The sequence below is a fragment of the Macaca thibetana genome, chromosome 10 (assembly GCF_024542745.1).
Source record: "Macaca thibetana thibetana isolate TM-01 chromosome 10, ASM2454274v1, whole genome shotgun sequence".
In the NCBI taxonomy this organism is placed as follows: Eukaryota; Metazoa; Chordata; class Mammalia; order Primates; family Cercopithecidae; genus Macaca; species Macaca thibetana.
Window position 1 is genome coordinate 38,645,099 of NC_065587.1, and position 15,391 is coordinate 38,660,489.

At 53.2% G+C, this 15,391-nt stretch overlaps 1 protein-coding gene across 1 annotated transcript in view; it reads right to left on the reverse strand.

Annotated features, from left to right (window-relative positions):
• CDH4 (cadherin 4) overlaps window positions 1-13,020 on the reverse strand; it is a 693,168-nt gene extending 680,148 nt beyond the window's left edge. Inside the window, exons 1-2 of the mRNA XM_050745081.1 lie at window positions 12,885-13,020; window positions 10,473-10,584 (exon numbers count right to left, since the gene is read on the reverse strand). Of these exons, the coding sequence (XP_050601038.1) occupies window positions 10,473-10,584; window positions 12,885-12,941 (169 nt within the window). The 5' untranslated portion in view covers window positions 12,942-13,020. The remainder of the gene's footprint in view (window positions 1-10,472; window positions 10,585-12,884) is intronic.
• Between the last annotated feature and the right edge of the window lie 2,371 nt (window positions 13,021-15,391).

Sequence of the window (15,391 nt, forward strand, 5' to 3'; positions counted from 1 at the left end):
GGGTCCAGATTGGAAGCTGCTGTGGGCTTCCCAGGCAGTTCACCCTGCGGAGTCCCAAAGCAGCAGATCCCCACTTCAGGACCCACAAGGGACACTGCCCCTCTGAGTCCTAACTACAGCCACTGGGTAAGGCAGGTGGCAGGAGCTCCTGGAGCCAGGCAGGACAGGGTGAGAGCCAGTGGGCTGTGGCTAAGTACTGGAGCGTTCCTTCAGATTGAACCCCCTGACCCACAGCGCATGCCAGGTCACTCAGTGGCTCCATGCCTCAGTTTCCTCAACAGTGAAGTGGAGATGCCACCCTGAACCACTGAGGTCTGTGTAAGATTGTGAGGTCTGTGTAAGATCGAACGAAGGAGCCACTGAGGTATGTGTAAGATTGCGAGGTCTGTGTAGGACTGAATGAAGGAAACACTGAGGTATGTGTGAGACTGAATGAAGGAACCACTGGGGTCTGTGTAAGATTGAATGAAGGAGCCACTGAGGTTCGTGCAGGACTGAAGGAGCCACTGGGGTTCATGTAGGACTGAATGAAGGAACCACTGGGGTATGTGTAGAACTGAATGAAGGAGCCACCGAGGTATGTGTAAGATTGTGAGGTTCACGTAGGACTGAATGAAGGAACCACTCAGGTCCGTGTAAGATTGAATGAAGGAACCATTGAGGTCTGTGTAAGACTGAATGAAGGAACCACTGAGCTAGGTGTAGGACTGAATGAAGGAACCCCTGGGGTCTGCAGGATTGAATGAAGGTCACCGCACAGTGTGGGATGCACAGCAAGTCCTCAGTGTGCGGAGGTCAGTGGGAAACTCCCACACACACCTGCCAGGCTCGCTCTGTCGTCAGACATGCATGTGGTCAGCAGAATCACGGCTCCCCAGAGAGCTACCCATCCTAATCCCGGAGGCTGTGAGCCTGGGATCTTACAGTGGGGACTTGGCAGAGGTGACTGAATTAAGAATCTTGTGATGGGAGATTATCCTGGGTTACTCAGGGAGGCCCAAGGTAATCACAGGGATTCTTACAATGGAAGAGAAGGATGTAGAGAGACGTGGACGTGACCAGTGACCCTCAATAACCCTGGAGGACGGCACAGAGATGCTTCGCGGCTGGCTCTGAAAACGGAGGAAGCGGCCAGGAGCCAAGGAGTGCAGAAGCTCCAAGGAGCTGGGAGGCACAAGGACACGGATCCCCCCTGGAGCCTCCAGAAGGAACCCGCCCTGCAGACACCTTGATTTCAGCACAGGGGCTGGAACTGGACTTCTGACCTTCAGAACCACAAGATAATAACTTTGTGTTGTTTAAGCTGCTACATTTGTGGGGATTTGTACTGCAATAAGAAAATAATACAATTTGTAATCTAAGTAAATTCCTCCTGGAAAAGGCAGTGTGGGAGATAAAAACATATAGACAAAGTCCCCCGCCCATACCAAGTGATCTGGGACCCGCCTTCTCACTACATTAAGCTGCAGGTCTCAGGAAAGCCTTAAATGAGAAGACGCATTAGCACATGGTGAGTTCCCCCAAACAGCAGCTCCTCCCCTCCTTCTCGGCCCCTGACGTGGGGGTTGCCAGGAAAATGGCCTCGGGGAGCACATACTGGGTCAAAGATAATTAAGTAGGGATTTTTGGTTTGTTTTGTTCTCTTTTGTTTAAGAACCAAAAGCAGACACCAGCCAGAGACAATACCGGAGGCCACCAGGAGAGGGCAGCTCAGAGCCCGGGCAAAAAGGCACCAAAATTCTGAACCTTTTGACGAAAAACAAAGGATTTTGCCAGCCCAGCTTGCAAGACACCACAGTCCCACTCTGGGGACTGAAGGAGCCGGCAAATGCCATGAGGTTTTACAAGAACACACTCGGGAGAACTTTATCGCCCTTGACGGAAAGAAGCTTCATTCGGCTTATGGTATTTTTTATAGTGGAATTCACTTGGAGGAAAAATTGCTTCTTCAAAAAGTCAGAATAATAGGCACACTTTTTGAAAAGATGAATGCTTGCTTGCTCTCTCTCTCTCAGTTCATGATTAGTCCTGGCATCTACTTAACCCAGCTTTCAAAGAAAAAAGAAAGGAAGGAAAGGAGGAAGGGAGGGAGGGAGAGAGCAAGGGAGAGAGGGTGGAAAGAAGGAGGAAGGAAGGAAGGAAGGGAAAGAAGAAGGAAGGAAGGAAGGAAGGAAGGAAGGAAGGAAGGAAGGAAGGAAGGAAGGAAGGAAGGAAGGAAAGGGAGGGAGGGAGGGAGTGGGAGGGGAAGGGAGGCGAGAGGAGGGGAGAGGGGAGGGGAGGGAGAGAGGGAGGGAAAGAGGAAGGAGGCAGGGAAGGAGGGAAGGAGGAAAAAGCCCTTTCCTTAATTTTAATCCACCTCCATTTGCAACATAAGAGAAGTCACAAAATTTCCACATTTTTAAATTAGTATAATGGAGCACACAATACAGGTACATACACATGAAATACTCTTCCTTTGAACTTGATTATGAATTCCATTGTGCTTATTTTTAACACTGCAGGGTAGAATTAGAAAAATCACTACTTCCGGCCGGGCGCGGTGGCTCAAGCCTGTAATCCCAGCACTTTGGGAGGCCGAGACGGGCGGATCACGAGGTCAGGAGATCGAGACCATCCTGGCTAACACAGTGAAACCCCGTCTCTACTAAAAATACAAAAACTTAGCCGGGCGAGGTGGCAGGCGCCTGTAGTCCCAGCTACTCGGGAGGCTGAGGCAGGAGAATAGCGTGAATCCAGGAGGCGGAGCTTGCAGTGAGCTGAGATCCGGCCACTGCACTCCAGCCTGGGTGACAGAGCGAGACTCCGTCTCAAAAAAAAAAAAAGAAAAATCACTACTTCCAAAACAAAGAAGCCACAGGTCTTGGAAGCCTCTACCAACCCAGTTGCCATGCAGTCCCGGAGTGGAAGTGGCCCTGCGCACAGGAAGGTCACCCCTGGAGGCAAAGGGGTGCAAAGGGCCTTCACCGCAAGGGGGCTTGGCAGAAAAGGGGAACCCACGTGAACCTTGGAAAGCACCACATCTTCAGACTGTTTCAAGTTATAGCAAGCACCTTGCTCTCTCTAAGCTTAGAATACAAGATCTCTGCAGACACCCAGGACCCCGATATGGGCAGAAAGGCCACGGCAGCCTCAGGACCAGCTCTCACGGCATCTGCTCAAGAGAGGCTGTCAGGGAGCCCCGCCCCGGCTGGCCAGCTGCAAGGTCATGGCACTTTCTCTCCATCTGCAACCGGCCTCACTAAGGCTCCCGGTGCCCCGTGTCACAATGTGAGTGTAGACAACGATGGATCCGTGCATAAACCCAGCTCAGATGGAATGTGCTCAGGGCTTCCAGGACCGGCCGGACTCTGCTCTCCGCTCCCTCTCTGCACGGCTTCCCCAGCGCTGGCGGAGTCTGAAATCCAAGTGAGAGCTCTGCTCTGGGACTGCTCACTGCATGCTCCGAACTGAAAGCTCCCACTGGCATCGCAGAAGCCGCGGGCTCTTCTAATCCCAGGGCTGGTTTTGCAAACCCCCGGTGTCCGGAGTTTAGACCCACTTCAGTTGAGCCTTATACAGGAGCAACTGCAACCAAGCACTTCCCGACGCACTGAGGGCCTGTTTACTGCACATATCTGTGTGCCTGGTCACTGCTGGTTTTATGGCTGTGGCCCTGAACATCTGGGTCTGATCCTGTCTGCAAGTGACAGCAGTGCTCTAAAACCATCTTCTTTAACATTAATTTGGAGATAGGAATGAGCTAAATGCCTAGGACTGCACAAAGAGGGGAAATAGAGCAAATCTCATACCCTTAGGCCAATCTCCAGAACTCACTGATCTTCAGTTACTGATCCATAAAATGGGAAGAATCTTACCTCGCTGGAAGGGCTTTTGTGAAGGTTAGATGAGATATCATATACCAAGGACTGGACAGAACATGTTATCATAACATTATAATTCTGCAAAGCCTCATGCTCCCTCATCTGAAGACTCATTAAAACACATATTTCTCAAATGCAAAACTGTAATCTTTAAGTCACAGCGTCAATGAGTTCACACATCCTCATTTCTGTAGCTGGTGCGTGCACTGCCTTCTACAGCGAAGGGGGTCTGCTCAGTGGCAGTGAGCATAGAGAAGCAGTGGTTAGGAAGCTTGCAGGGTGGGAATCCTGATCCACTGACTTAGGAATCAAGCGATCTGGGGCAGGTGTGGCCGCCTCCTTGAGCCTAGATTTCTCATGGGTAGCAGCAGGGCCACTGACCACAGCTCCCTCTTGAGATGAAAGGTAGCGCCGTGAGAAGCAGCTGCACACCGGGGCACACGACTGTGCAGGGCCCAGCAGGGCGGCAGCATTCTGCCTTGCTTTGTTTCGAACCAGGGCTACAGGGACCCTCTCTCAGCGTGAGATTTGGCCTGCAGACGGCGCACCATGCAATGCTTTCTGTGCTTTATTCCTGGGCCGGTCCTACCTTTTATCTGATAGCCACCACTTTCTAAGGACAGGATATACACTTCCCTTTCTGAACCTCTTAATCCTGGGACCAGGCAAAACTATAATAGGGAAAAGCTGCTGGAAACCTCAAACAATAACGGCCCCGTGAAAAGGTAAGGACCACCCCCAGAGATGGCCAAAGAGATCCCATGGACTCCATCCTGGGCTCTGCGTGCCCATTTTCAGGGATCCCTGAAGTGACCACCCACGGAGGCAGTGGACGTCTGGGTGCTCAGAAAGAAGCAGCCTTCTGACTTTGACAGCAAGAAAGTGCGGGCAAGCCACCAATGGGGTCTGAGCCCCACTCAGCCTTCACATAATTCTGCTTATCTATAGACACCAAGGTCCCCTAGAACCAGTGGATATTGTGACCAGAGGCAAAACCCCCAATATATAACTTCTGGCTTCCTGGAAGAGGATCACTACGAGACCCAGCAAAGAGTTTACATTCTCTGGTAGGGGTTCAGATAGTCCCGGCTTAATATATCTAAGGGTTCTTTCATCTCCTGGCCATAAGACAGTCTGGAGTAGTGACTGTTCGTTTATTCAACAGTTACCAGGTATTCATGACATGCTCTCTGCAATCCAGTGTGCTACGTGCAGACGCCAATTCACAAAGGAGCAGAGGAGGGCCTTTAAAGCAAGAGCAAGTGGCCAAGGTCCAAGGAACACAGGAGGGTAGAGGGAGCCTAAAAACCCAGGCTCAGGACAGAGGTTGACTTTGGTAGTGTGCACAGCTTTCCCTACGTCAGGGAATGCACTTGGCTGCACGTGACAACAAAACCAAGCATGGTGTTTTGATCTTATTTTTCTCACCACTCAGGAGACAGTGAGTCCAGGGCTCTGCCATTGTTCGAGGATGCCTTCTGGGAACCAATCTGTGTTCCACCATCCTCATAGTCACAAAATGGCTGCTTTACCTCAGCCATCACATCTGAGTTCCAGATAGGAAGAAGAAGTAAGAGCAAAGGGCAGAAGGCATGGCCAGCTCAGTTTGTTCCTTGTTACCAAGAATAAAAACAGCTTTCCCCAAAGCCTAACCTAATAGACTAACCTAATTAGATACCAGTGACCAGAAAGAAGCCACACTGCCACCTTGGTGTAATGAGTCTAGAGGTGTATTAAACAGGGCACACTGTCAGCCAATGCACTAGCACAGATGAGGTTTGTTGGTGAGGGAGAGAGAGAGAGAATCAATCCTGGACAGGCAACTTCCAATGTCTAAGAATTCTAGGTATATATGGTTGGCTTATCATCAGTACCACTTATTTGAATATTCATAGCTCCCTCTCTGCTGTGAGTTAACCAAAGCAACTCAGAAACAGGAACAGTGTCAGTATTTTCTGACTCATTCATTACTTCATTTGACCAATACTGACTGCACAGCCACCATGGAAATCCAGCATTAGGCCAGCGCTGGATATCCAGTACACAGGAAGACGGGCTGACATTCTTGCTGTGTATCTAGAATGCCTCTGCCCTGGAAGAGTTGCCTATCTATGCAGAGGTGGTTCAAACCAAACTGCATGGGCAAAGAGCCTATCTTCGACCTACTTGTAAAGACAAGATCATAGTACTTCTGGCCATGCAGTGTGGCACAAATGGCAGATTCTTAGATATGGATTCCAGACACCCGCATCTGATCTCTCTTCAACCATGCCTCTGTCTGAACGCCTTTGTATGCAAATGAGTCATTCACTCATTCAGCAATTCATTGTCTGTCGACTCTGCTTCGGGTATAGTGCTGGGCACTGGGGAAGGTCTACTCAGCATCCATCCCTCCTTCTTCCTTCCCAGAACAAAGCCCCAATTCTGTTCTGAGATGAGCAATTTGGACACCTACCACGTGATGGATTATAATGGATCTAAGACACACATGACAATGCACTTCTCTGCATTCCCAGAGCTCCACCCCCATCAGTTCAGCTAGGAGTGGCCTGTGACCTAGTCAATGACAACTTCTGCAGGGATTCTCAGAAAGTGTTTGTTTTCCTGGTACAGGGAAGAAATGCAGATGGTGCTACTATCTGCACCTTCTTCTGCTCTGAACTCAGAAGCAACGACTGGAACCACAGCAGCCAGTTTGCAGTGACGAGGCACTAAATGACACACTAAAGATGGCAGAATGGGAGAAGAGGATTAGGCAGGCACATGACCGTGTCCCTTGTCTGCTGCTCCAGCATGTGGCCACCTATGTCTGCACTCACAGTTATGTAAGAAAAATTTACCCCCATTTACTTGAGATTATGTGAATTGGGTTTTATTCTGTTAGCCAAGAACATCCTGAAATGATATAAATAGAAAACAAGAATGACAGAGCTCTGGCTGGGGGCGGTGGCTCACGCCTGTAATCCCAGCACTTTGGGAGGCCAAGGCAGGCAGATCACAAGGTCAGGAGATGGAGACCACCCTGGCTAACACGTGAAACCCCGCGTCTACTAAAAATACAAAAAAAATTAGCCAGGCGAGGTGGCAGGTGCCTGTACTCTCAGCTACTCCGGAGGCTGAGGCAGGAGAATGGCATGAACCTGGGAGGCGGAGCTTGCAGTGAGCTGAGATCACGCCGCTGCACTCCAGCCTGGGCGACAGAGCGAGACTCTGTCTCCAAAAAAAAAAGAATGGCAGAGCTCTTACCTTTAGAAACCTGAGAGTTTAAGTAAGAGAGATGAATGGCCAGATAATGTAAGCTCTCCAATACGGAGGTAGAGGGTGGTAGAGGGTATACAAGATGGTCCCTCTCCAATAAGGTGGTAGAGGGTGCACAAGATGGTCCTAAACGAATTGAGAAATGGGGAGAGGCAAGGCTTTGCTGAGGACGTCATGTTAAGTCATTAGAAACAAGCTCCTCTTTCTATACTCTGTACGTGGTATACCCATGTTAATATACTTTGTATACTCTATACACAGTGTACCCACATTAATCTGATGATGCCAGGCTCCACCCCATCCCCAGTGAACAGTGTTTCCACTCACCTATTCCCGCTTCGTTCCAGGATGGAGGGGAGATACGACCCGGAGTCCTCAGTTCCCACTATGCTACCTAGGACTCTCCCGCCTGTCCGAGTTTTCTGCTATGAATCGGGTCTGGGTGTGCCCAGACTCCGCCCACCACGCGGGAGAGCAATGCAGGTCACGGTACCGGGCTGCAGCTTCCGGGCGGGCTGGCCATTAATTATTAACAAAGCAGAGAAAAAGACACCAGCTTAGCCATCACCCCAGACTAAACTACGGTTTAGAGAACACTGCATTTTAGCCTAAGGCAAACGGCTTCACCGTCCTATTTTAGATATGACCATGCATCAGTGATCAGGGCCATAAGTGAATTATCCTAAAAGCAAAACTGTAACCTAAGAGTATATGCAATTGCATGCAAACACTCTCCAGAAAAAGCACAGACAGGGGACACAGGAGTGGCGTCTAGGAAGGCTCCCAACAGCAGCTAAGTCCTGCATTTCCATACTTCGCGGCTCCGCTTCTCAGAAGGTTCGTAATACATAGTATTTGCTACCCTATTGGGGAAAACTATTTTAAGCCTAATTAGCATGAAATTTTTAGAATGCAAATGCTTTTCATTTAGACATAAAACAAAATGCCACGACATTTCTTCCATCCATTTATCATAAACAAGTTAATTACTGTGTAACAAATCGCTCCTGCTGGAATCTGTATGTTTGGGGCTGCTGTGAGCTGACTCAGGCAAAGGGAAGGAGCCATGGAGCGGCCGCTAATAGCTCATGGCCTACTCAGAGGAACACGGCCACTCTGTGAAGCTTCACTCGTCAAATTAAGGTTAAGCTCTCTCCGCTGGAATAACTCAATTATAAGTAGTCATTATCTGTTTAACTTGATTCCTACCAGAATAACAGAAACACCACGCTTCCTGTCTCCTCTTCACACAGGCCTCCTCACCGTGGTCTTGTAGTTTCAAAGTACTCTGCGTACAGAGAGAAATGTCACTGTGCCCTGGTTTCAGGGCCTGTCAGCCTTAGCTCTTGCCTCCATATGTGCAAAATTATTTGTCAGATATAAAACATCTCTTTCTTCCTGAGACTCTACACCTTCAGAAGAATGAGTGGAGGAAAACAGTGAGAAGGGAACCCACACAGGCGCGGGAGAAGCAATGCGACTACAGCCCCTAGAGGAGGGGCAGAGAGGACCCAGCAGGCCCAGGTGCTCGGGAGATTCTCTGCAATTCTTCCCTGAACCAGCCCTGGGCTGGGCTGCACACGTAAGTCAATGGGCGCTTGGAAAATGAGTCCACACAATGTCTGAGCTGGTCCAGATTCACCCGGGGTCATGTGACTCTTGACCCCCCACGAGGCGAACACCACCTGGCCACAGGGGCCGGGCTGACACGCGGCCAGTGATCTAGGCTCTCCCACCACACCAATCAGGAGCACAGTGCAGTTTGGCCTGGACCACTGGGAGTGGAGATCCCCACACAACACACCATGAAAGGGAAGAGATGCTCGTGTGAAATCTCACGTCGTGTTGTAGGAAGTACGAGAATTTGTCATTCTCTTCTGTAGTAAGCAGTATTTATTAATAAAAAGAGAGGCATTTTTCTTAAGTGCCTGAGTAAAATTGGATACTCTAGGGTCTTAACATATTTGGCCACATAATCAGAGAGCTTAAAGATGCCAGTTTCAGCACAGCAGGACATGCACACAGCAGACTGCAGTCAGCGCCCCACGAGTTATAAGGGACCGTACAATGCACTGAGAGTGAAGGATCCTCCCCAGGCCTTCTCTAGGGGTTCACTGAGATTCTCAGTAAAGCAAACGATCCTGAAAATGGCCTACCCATTCCAACTCCGAAGTGACAAAAACAGCACAATGAACAGAGCAGCTCTTGAAAACTCTTTACTATGTACGCCCTCTTAGATTGCACATCCATTCTGCTCCTAGGCCAACTGCCTAGAGATTTTTTATTTTTTTGATGATTAATGAGTCAATAGTATCACAGTTTAGATAACAAAAATAAGTCAGAAAACTTGGATTGGGTGAAAAATAAAAATCCTATCCACATAACCAGGAATCAACGAGGCACTCCAACAAGTTATGTCTTGAAGGGCGAGGATCTGAAAAATCACTATAAGCGTGAGCGAGTTCACGCACACGCATGCACACAAACACATACAGGAACCACTGTCAGTTCTGCAGGGAAAAGTTTACCTTCTCTGGGACACAAAACCGGTAGGGCAGTCAACAGTCCCGAATGCGGAAACTTAGCTTCGATCCTTTATCCAACATTCTTTTCCTCTATCGCTTTGAAACCAACTCAAAGGCTGCCACTTCCAGGAAACTGATGCAGAGAAGAAAGGCTCACAGCCAAGGTGCTCACGGCAGAACTCTGCAAACTCCGGGAAGGAAGAACTGATTTATGTTCCCTCCCATGCAAATATAAAGTTTAATTAGTTTGTCTTGAAAGAGAAACAGACCAATAAGCAGGATGATCTACTGTCATCTGAGTTTTGACGCTGTCTCTGACTTTCCCATCACAAGTGTGGATATAATCCTGCAATTACGATAAAACTAATTGGTAGTTCCCTCCTGCATGTGTGTTTTCGTGTTGTCAGTGGGGCAGTAATGAAAATGAATGCCACATTTGTGAACAGACCGTCTGTGGGCTTATTTACCGCATTTCCAACAACATCGTCTGCTTTATCATACATTTCAAAGCAGGGATAATTTAAGTCTCCAGAACTTCATACATAAAAATACTTGGTAAGAAAGTCTCTCTGCACACTATTTGGGTGATGTTACATCCGAATTACAGTTTGTTGCCCAGGAAATGATTCACTTCACTCAAAAATGACAGGGATTCTGAATCATTCACCTGTTATGCAAACGCCTTTCAGGTCAACCAATTTACACCTCCTGCACTTTACCGCCATCATTTCGCACAAAGACGAGGCAAGCCTTGCCTCTCCCGTCTACAAGTTTCCCCAAGGAAAAGCATGGCAGCAATTCACTCCCACCCCTCCACGCCCCACCCTACCTTGAAGTAGCTTCTCCCCTTCTAGAATATTTTGGGAGATTAATGCCGTGTAGTCGTCTTCAGAGAACCCAGCCTTGCAGGTCTCTCTGGTTGTAAGATCCTCATTATGGGCCTGGGAACACAAAGGGGAGAGGGCAAAACAATAATAAGTTCACTGAAATTTAATCCAACCGACATTTATCCAGGGCCTGCTGTGCAAAAGGTCTCTGGCTAAGAGAGAAAGGCTGGCAGGCCACGGTCTCCACCCAGATGCCATATCCCCGTGTCTGCTCCTCTGCTCTCTGGGGACTTTAGGGAGCGCTCTAGAGGCTGTAGACCCCGAGCATCCTTCCCCAGCCCCACACACAGCAGGTGAGCTGTAGGGAATAAAGGACGCCCTGATGGCGAAGCCAGGCCAGCCAGGGCCTCATTGGCAGAGGAGATGCCTGAGGAATGTCCAAAAGGCAGAGAAAGAAGACTTCAGTCGCTGCTCCCAAAGCCACTAAGGGAAGGGAGGCCAAAGTGTGGGCGGCTCTGCAGACCATTCGCGTTGGGCCCAACGCTCCGCGCTCTTGGTAAGGCGGAGGCGGCAGCTTCTTGTCTCCTCTTCGGGTCACCGGGAGGGAGGAGAAAGAGGAGAGCAAGAAGAAGATTCTCTAGGACTAGGTCCAGAGTGGGGCGGAGAAGGCAGCTCTGCGGGAGGCTGCCGGTGGCTGGGGTGGAGAAGGCGGTGGAGGCGCTTCCACCTTCTAGTCTTCAGCCCGCATTTTCACCCTCGGAGCCCCCATCTCCAGCCCAGGCAGGGAGACAGCTCCCCTGACTGACCGGAAAGGGGGTCTCCTCCTGTCCTCCGGAGCTCGCTCGCATTTCCTGCTCAGTAGGGAAGTCTAGAGCCCGTGGCACAAGGCCAGGGAAGGATGGGGTGGGCGACAGGGCCATCTCCCAAGCTTCTAGGAGGGGGCGTGACAGGCAGGAGGAGGTGGTGGAGGGAGAGGCAGTGTGTGCAAGCGGGAAGCCAGCCCCGCTGCAGGAGCAGGAGCAGGAGCAGGAGCAGGAGCAGGAGCAGGAGCAGGAGCACAGCGGTGCTAGGCTCCCCGGCGAGCGCAGGAAGCCCCGGGCGCAGCCCGCACCTGGCAGTGGCGCCTCCCGCCCGCCGCCTCCTCCAGCCCTGCGTGCTGCTGTCGCCCGCCCATGCTTTGGCTCCTGAGGCCGCCCCCAGCCCGGAGCTCCAGGATTCCAGACGCCCACCCCGAGGAGGGCACCCCTCTGCCCCCAGCACCGAGGGAGGAGAGCTGGACGCAGGCTCATTCCTTACGAAAAGCTCTAAACCGCGGCTTTCCTTATCGGCCACGAAGCTCCAGATCGCACCCGCAGCCCGGTGGGAGGCTCAACTCGTCCAGGAAAGTTTCGACCGGCCCGGAGCGTGTGCCCAGCGCACCCCCCAGCGCCCCGCGGCCTCGGAGCGGGCCTCCCGCCGCTGGCACTTGTTTATTTCCGAGGTTGCAACAGCGCTGCCCGGGAGCAGGCAGCGAGGCCGATCGGCCACGAGAGGGGGTTCCTGCAACTCCCGCCGCCCCTCCGCCTCCGCCCAGGGGCGCCCCCGGAGCCGCCGCGCACTCTGGCCCCGCGGGCCGCGCACCTCGCCAGGCGCAGAGCAAAGCCAGCGATTCGGTCCGCGGGGCTCTGCAGAGGAAGCGGGAGACCCGCTCGCCCTCCCGGGGCGCCCTCCCGCGCCGCGCCCGCCTGGCGTCCGGCTTCCCGGCCCAAGCCCGGACCCGCTCCCAGCCCCCGGGGCCCCGCCGGACACGCGGGCTCCAGCCCCGCCGAGGGCTGAGGGGTGAGAGTGCCCCGCAGTCCTACCCCGCCGTCCACCCGCAGCGCCAGTCCCGCCGGCACCCAAAAAACTGAGTGGCGCTGCGCGGCAGACCCCCAGGCCTTGGGCAGGAGAGGTCGGGCAGGCGCCCCGCACTCCCGGATCCCCGGCCTGCAGCCGCCGGGCGCCTCACGCCTTCAGCCACGGCCGGGGCTGGGCTCGGCAACTCCCGCGGCGCGCGGCTCCCGGGCGATGGAGGGCGCGCCGGCTCCGCCAGTGGGAAGCCTGCCCCGTGCAGGCAAGCCGAGCTCCGGGCAGCGGCTACGGGCTTTGGGCGGCCCAGGGAGGCTCAGCGGGTCCGGTGCAGGCGGAGCTCCCCGGGTCCTCCACCGAGCCCCACTCCCACCCCGCTCCGCCACTCCCCGCTGCCCAGGCGGCTTCCCACTCCTGCCGACCGCAGGCAGCTTCGCGGAGCTCGGGCGCCGGGCTGGATGCAGCGGGGAGCGCGGCGGGGGAGCCCGGGAGAGCCTCGCCGGGTGTGTGCGCGCCCCGCGGGCTCCAGGGACGACCTCGCGCTGCCCGGGGCTTCCGAACGGCAGGGGCGGGAGGCGGCAACTTACCCGGAGCGCCCCGGAGAGCGACAGCAGCAGGAGGAGCACGCCGGCGCCCGCGGTCATCTTCCCCGCCGCCCGCCCGGTGCCCGGCACCGGGAGCCCGCTCCCTTCTGCCGCCACCGCCGCCGCCGAGACCACAGCCGCCGCTCCCCCGCGCCCGCCCGGAGCCTCCAGCCCCGCTGCGCCCGCCTCGCTTGCCGCCCCGGCTCCGGGAGCCAGGCCAAGTCCGGCCGGCGGCGCGTTCCCTCAGGCCGGTGCGTCCGCCGGCCTCGCAGCCGCCCGCGCCTCTGTTCCGCGCGCTCCGAGCTGCAGGTGAATCCGCGGCCGCCCCGCCGAGGCCCCGCCCCGCCGCCCGGCCCCTGCGCTCGCTCTGCCGACGCGGGCCTTAAAGGCGCAGCGCCCGCGCGCGCCCCCCGCGCCGCAGCAGCCCAGCCCAGCCCCGGCCCCCCTGGATGTCTGGAGCCGGGTTGCGGCCGAAGAGGCCAAGGACGCTCGGTCTCCAGGGGAAAAAAGCGAGGGTGTGGAGACTAAAGTCATTGCTGGGGTTTCCGTCCCCACACCCGGGCACCCCTTTTGGATGGGGCGTTCCCGCGGTGGTCTTAGTCCGACTTCCCGCCCAGGCCCGCGGTGGTAGTGGGCACTTCCATTCTGTCCTTTATTTTTCAAGTGTCTCCTTGCTGACCCCTGACCCGGGCCTACCTCGTCTGTTTCCACCTAGAGCAGATGAGCAGACGGCCAGGCTGAGATTTCAGCCCGCTGGGCTTTGCACACCCTCCGCCTCCTAGAAAAACTCAGAGCCTCTGCCGGGGCTAGGGATGTGCCCTAAGGATTGGGGACGGTACTAATTCCCGTGTGTGCATCAAAACACACGGTTAGGCCTCAGAAGCCAAGAAAGAAATTAGAAGCTCCAAGAAAGAAAGAAGTGCCTAGACAGGAGCTGACAGGCTGGGCCGGCTCCAGCTCCCTTTGCTCTGCACCGGTGATTGCTGAACTGGGGGGCACTTCTTTAAGGGTCATCAGGTAAAATATATGTACAGTTTGGACAGTGAGTAAATGTTTCTGCACTTTTCCTTTTGGCTTGGAGATTTAAAGAAATGCAGTTTTGTTTGTTCAGATACATCCAATTTTCTTTGGGTTTTCAGGCACTCTATGTCCAGAATACATTAGTTCTGGTTTAAGAAATAGGTTGTAAAGGAGAGGGTGGAAGATTGTTGAGCTCCAAGATCAGAGTCCACTTAGGCAAGCCAGTAGAGAAAGCTACAGAGCAGCCGCTCCCCTCTTTCCCTCCCAGAACCCCCACCCTTGGGGGCAGGGTGGTCTCCTGGTTAGAGCTCCGCCTTACACTTAAGGAAACCAGATTTTAGATAACCCCAGAGGACCAGGGTAAGCACTACATCCAAGAGCACAAGGCGAGATTTTGTTTTGCAACTGTAACTATGGAACTAGTCAGGAGACACAAAATTTGCCCCAGCCTGGACTCCTATCAGTTAGGGCCTTGTCCCACTCCCCGCCTTGCCGAAGAAGGAAAGATTACCAGTTGACATGGCTGGATGTTTAGACTCACTCGGAGGTCCTGCACAGCGAGGTTTCATGAACAAACCCATCCAAAATCCTCATGGACAGAGAATTCCATTCCTTGGCCATGTGCCTGTCCCTTTGGAGGACGCCCCCTCCGCTTTCCTCCTTATTCAAGGTGCTTCACCACTGTTCAAGTGACATCAGAAGCTGTCCAAGACTGCTTTAGACACCAAGACAGCTCTCTTGTCTTGTGTCCCTGGTCTATTTTCTTAAAATATCCGTCGCTGGGGATACACCTTTGTCTGCAGGAGGCCTGAGCATTATGCGAGTTCTTTCTTTGGAGAGGCATCACAGAGGCCCGCATTTGCTCCAATGTGCTCTGTGGAACTGTCAAAGTGCTGAGGAGTGCACCAATTTGAAAAAGAAAAGGTGTGACTGCGTGGCAGGGAGACTGGGGTCCGGGAGCAGGTGAGTCCTGAACTCCAAACACTGGGTTAAGAACATCTCCCTCTACTACTGAATGAATCTTGAGTCTGCTGCAGCGTGATTTCCAGAAAGGGTAGAGCTTGACAATAGCCAGCCCTTACAAGGTGCTAGCTATGTGCCAGGTACACATGTAGGAGCTTTATGTAAAGTTGCTCTTGGAGTCCTCCTAACTCCACATACAGTCAGGAAGAGGAAGGTGCAGACGGCAGGCATGGGGGAAGTTGCAGTGCCAGCATTCTCACCCAGAGCTGGGACCCTGGCGCACGCAGCATGGCCCCAACTTTGTTCAAAGAAACCTTCTTACACAGCTGTAATGTCTTATGGGAACTCGAGTTTTCAGAAATACATAGTTTCAGAAACACTGCAGTAACTGATAGGAGTCCAGTAGAGAGCATTGGTTTATCAGACTTACTCTGAATGCAGCAGCAAAGATTGCTGAGACAGAAAGGGAAAATATGGCCTAAAATACAAAGCAGTGGCTTTAAAGCACGGTCTTCAGCCTGTCACTC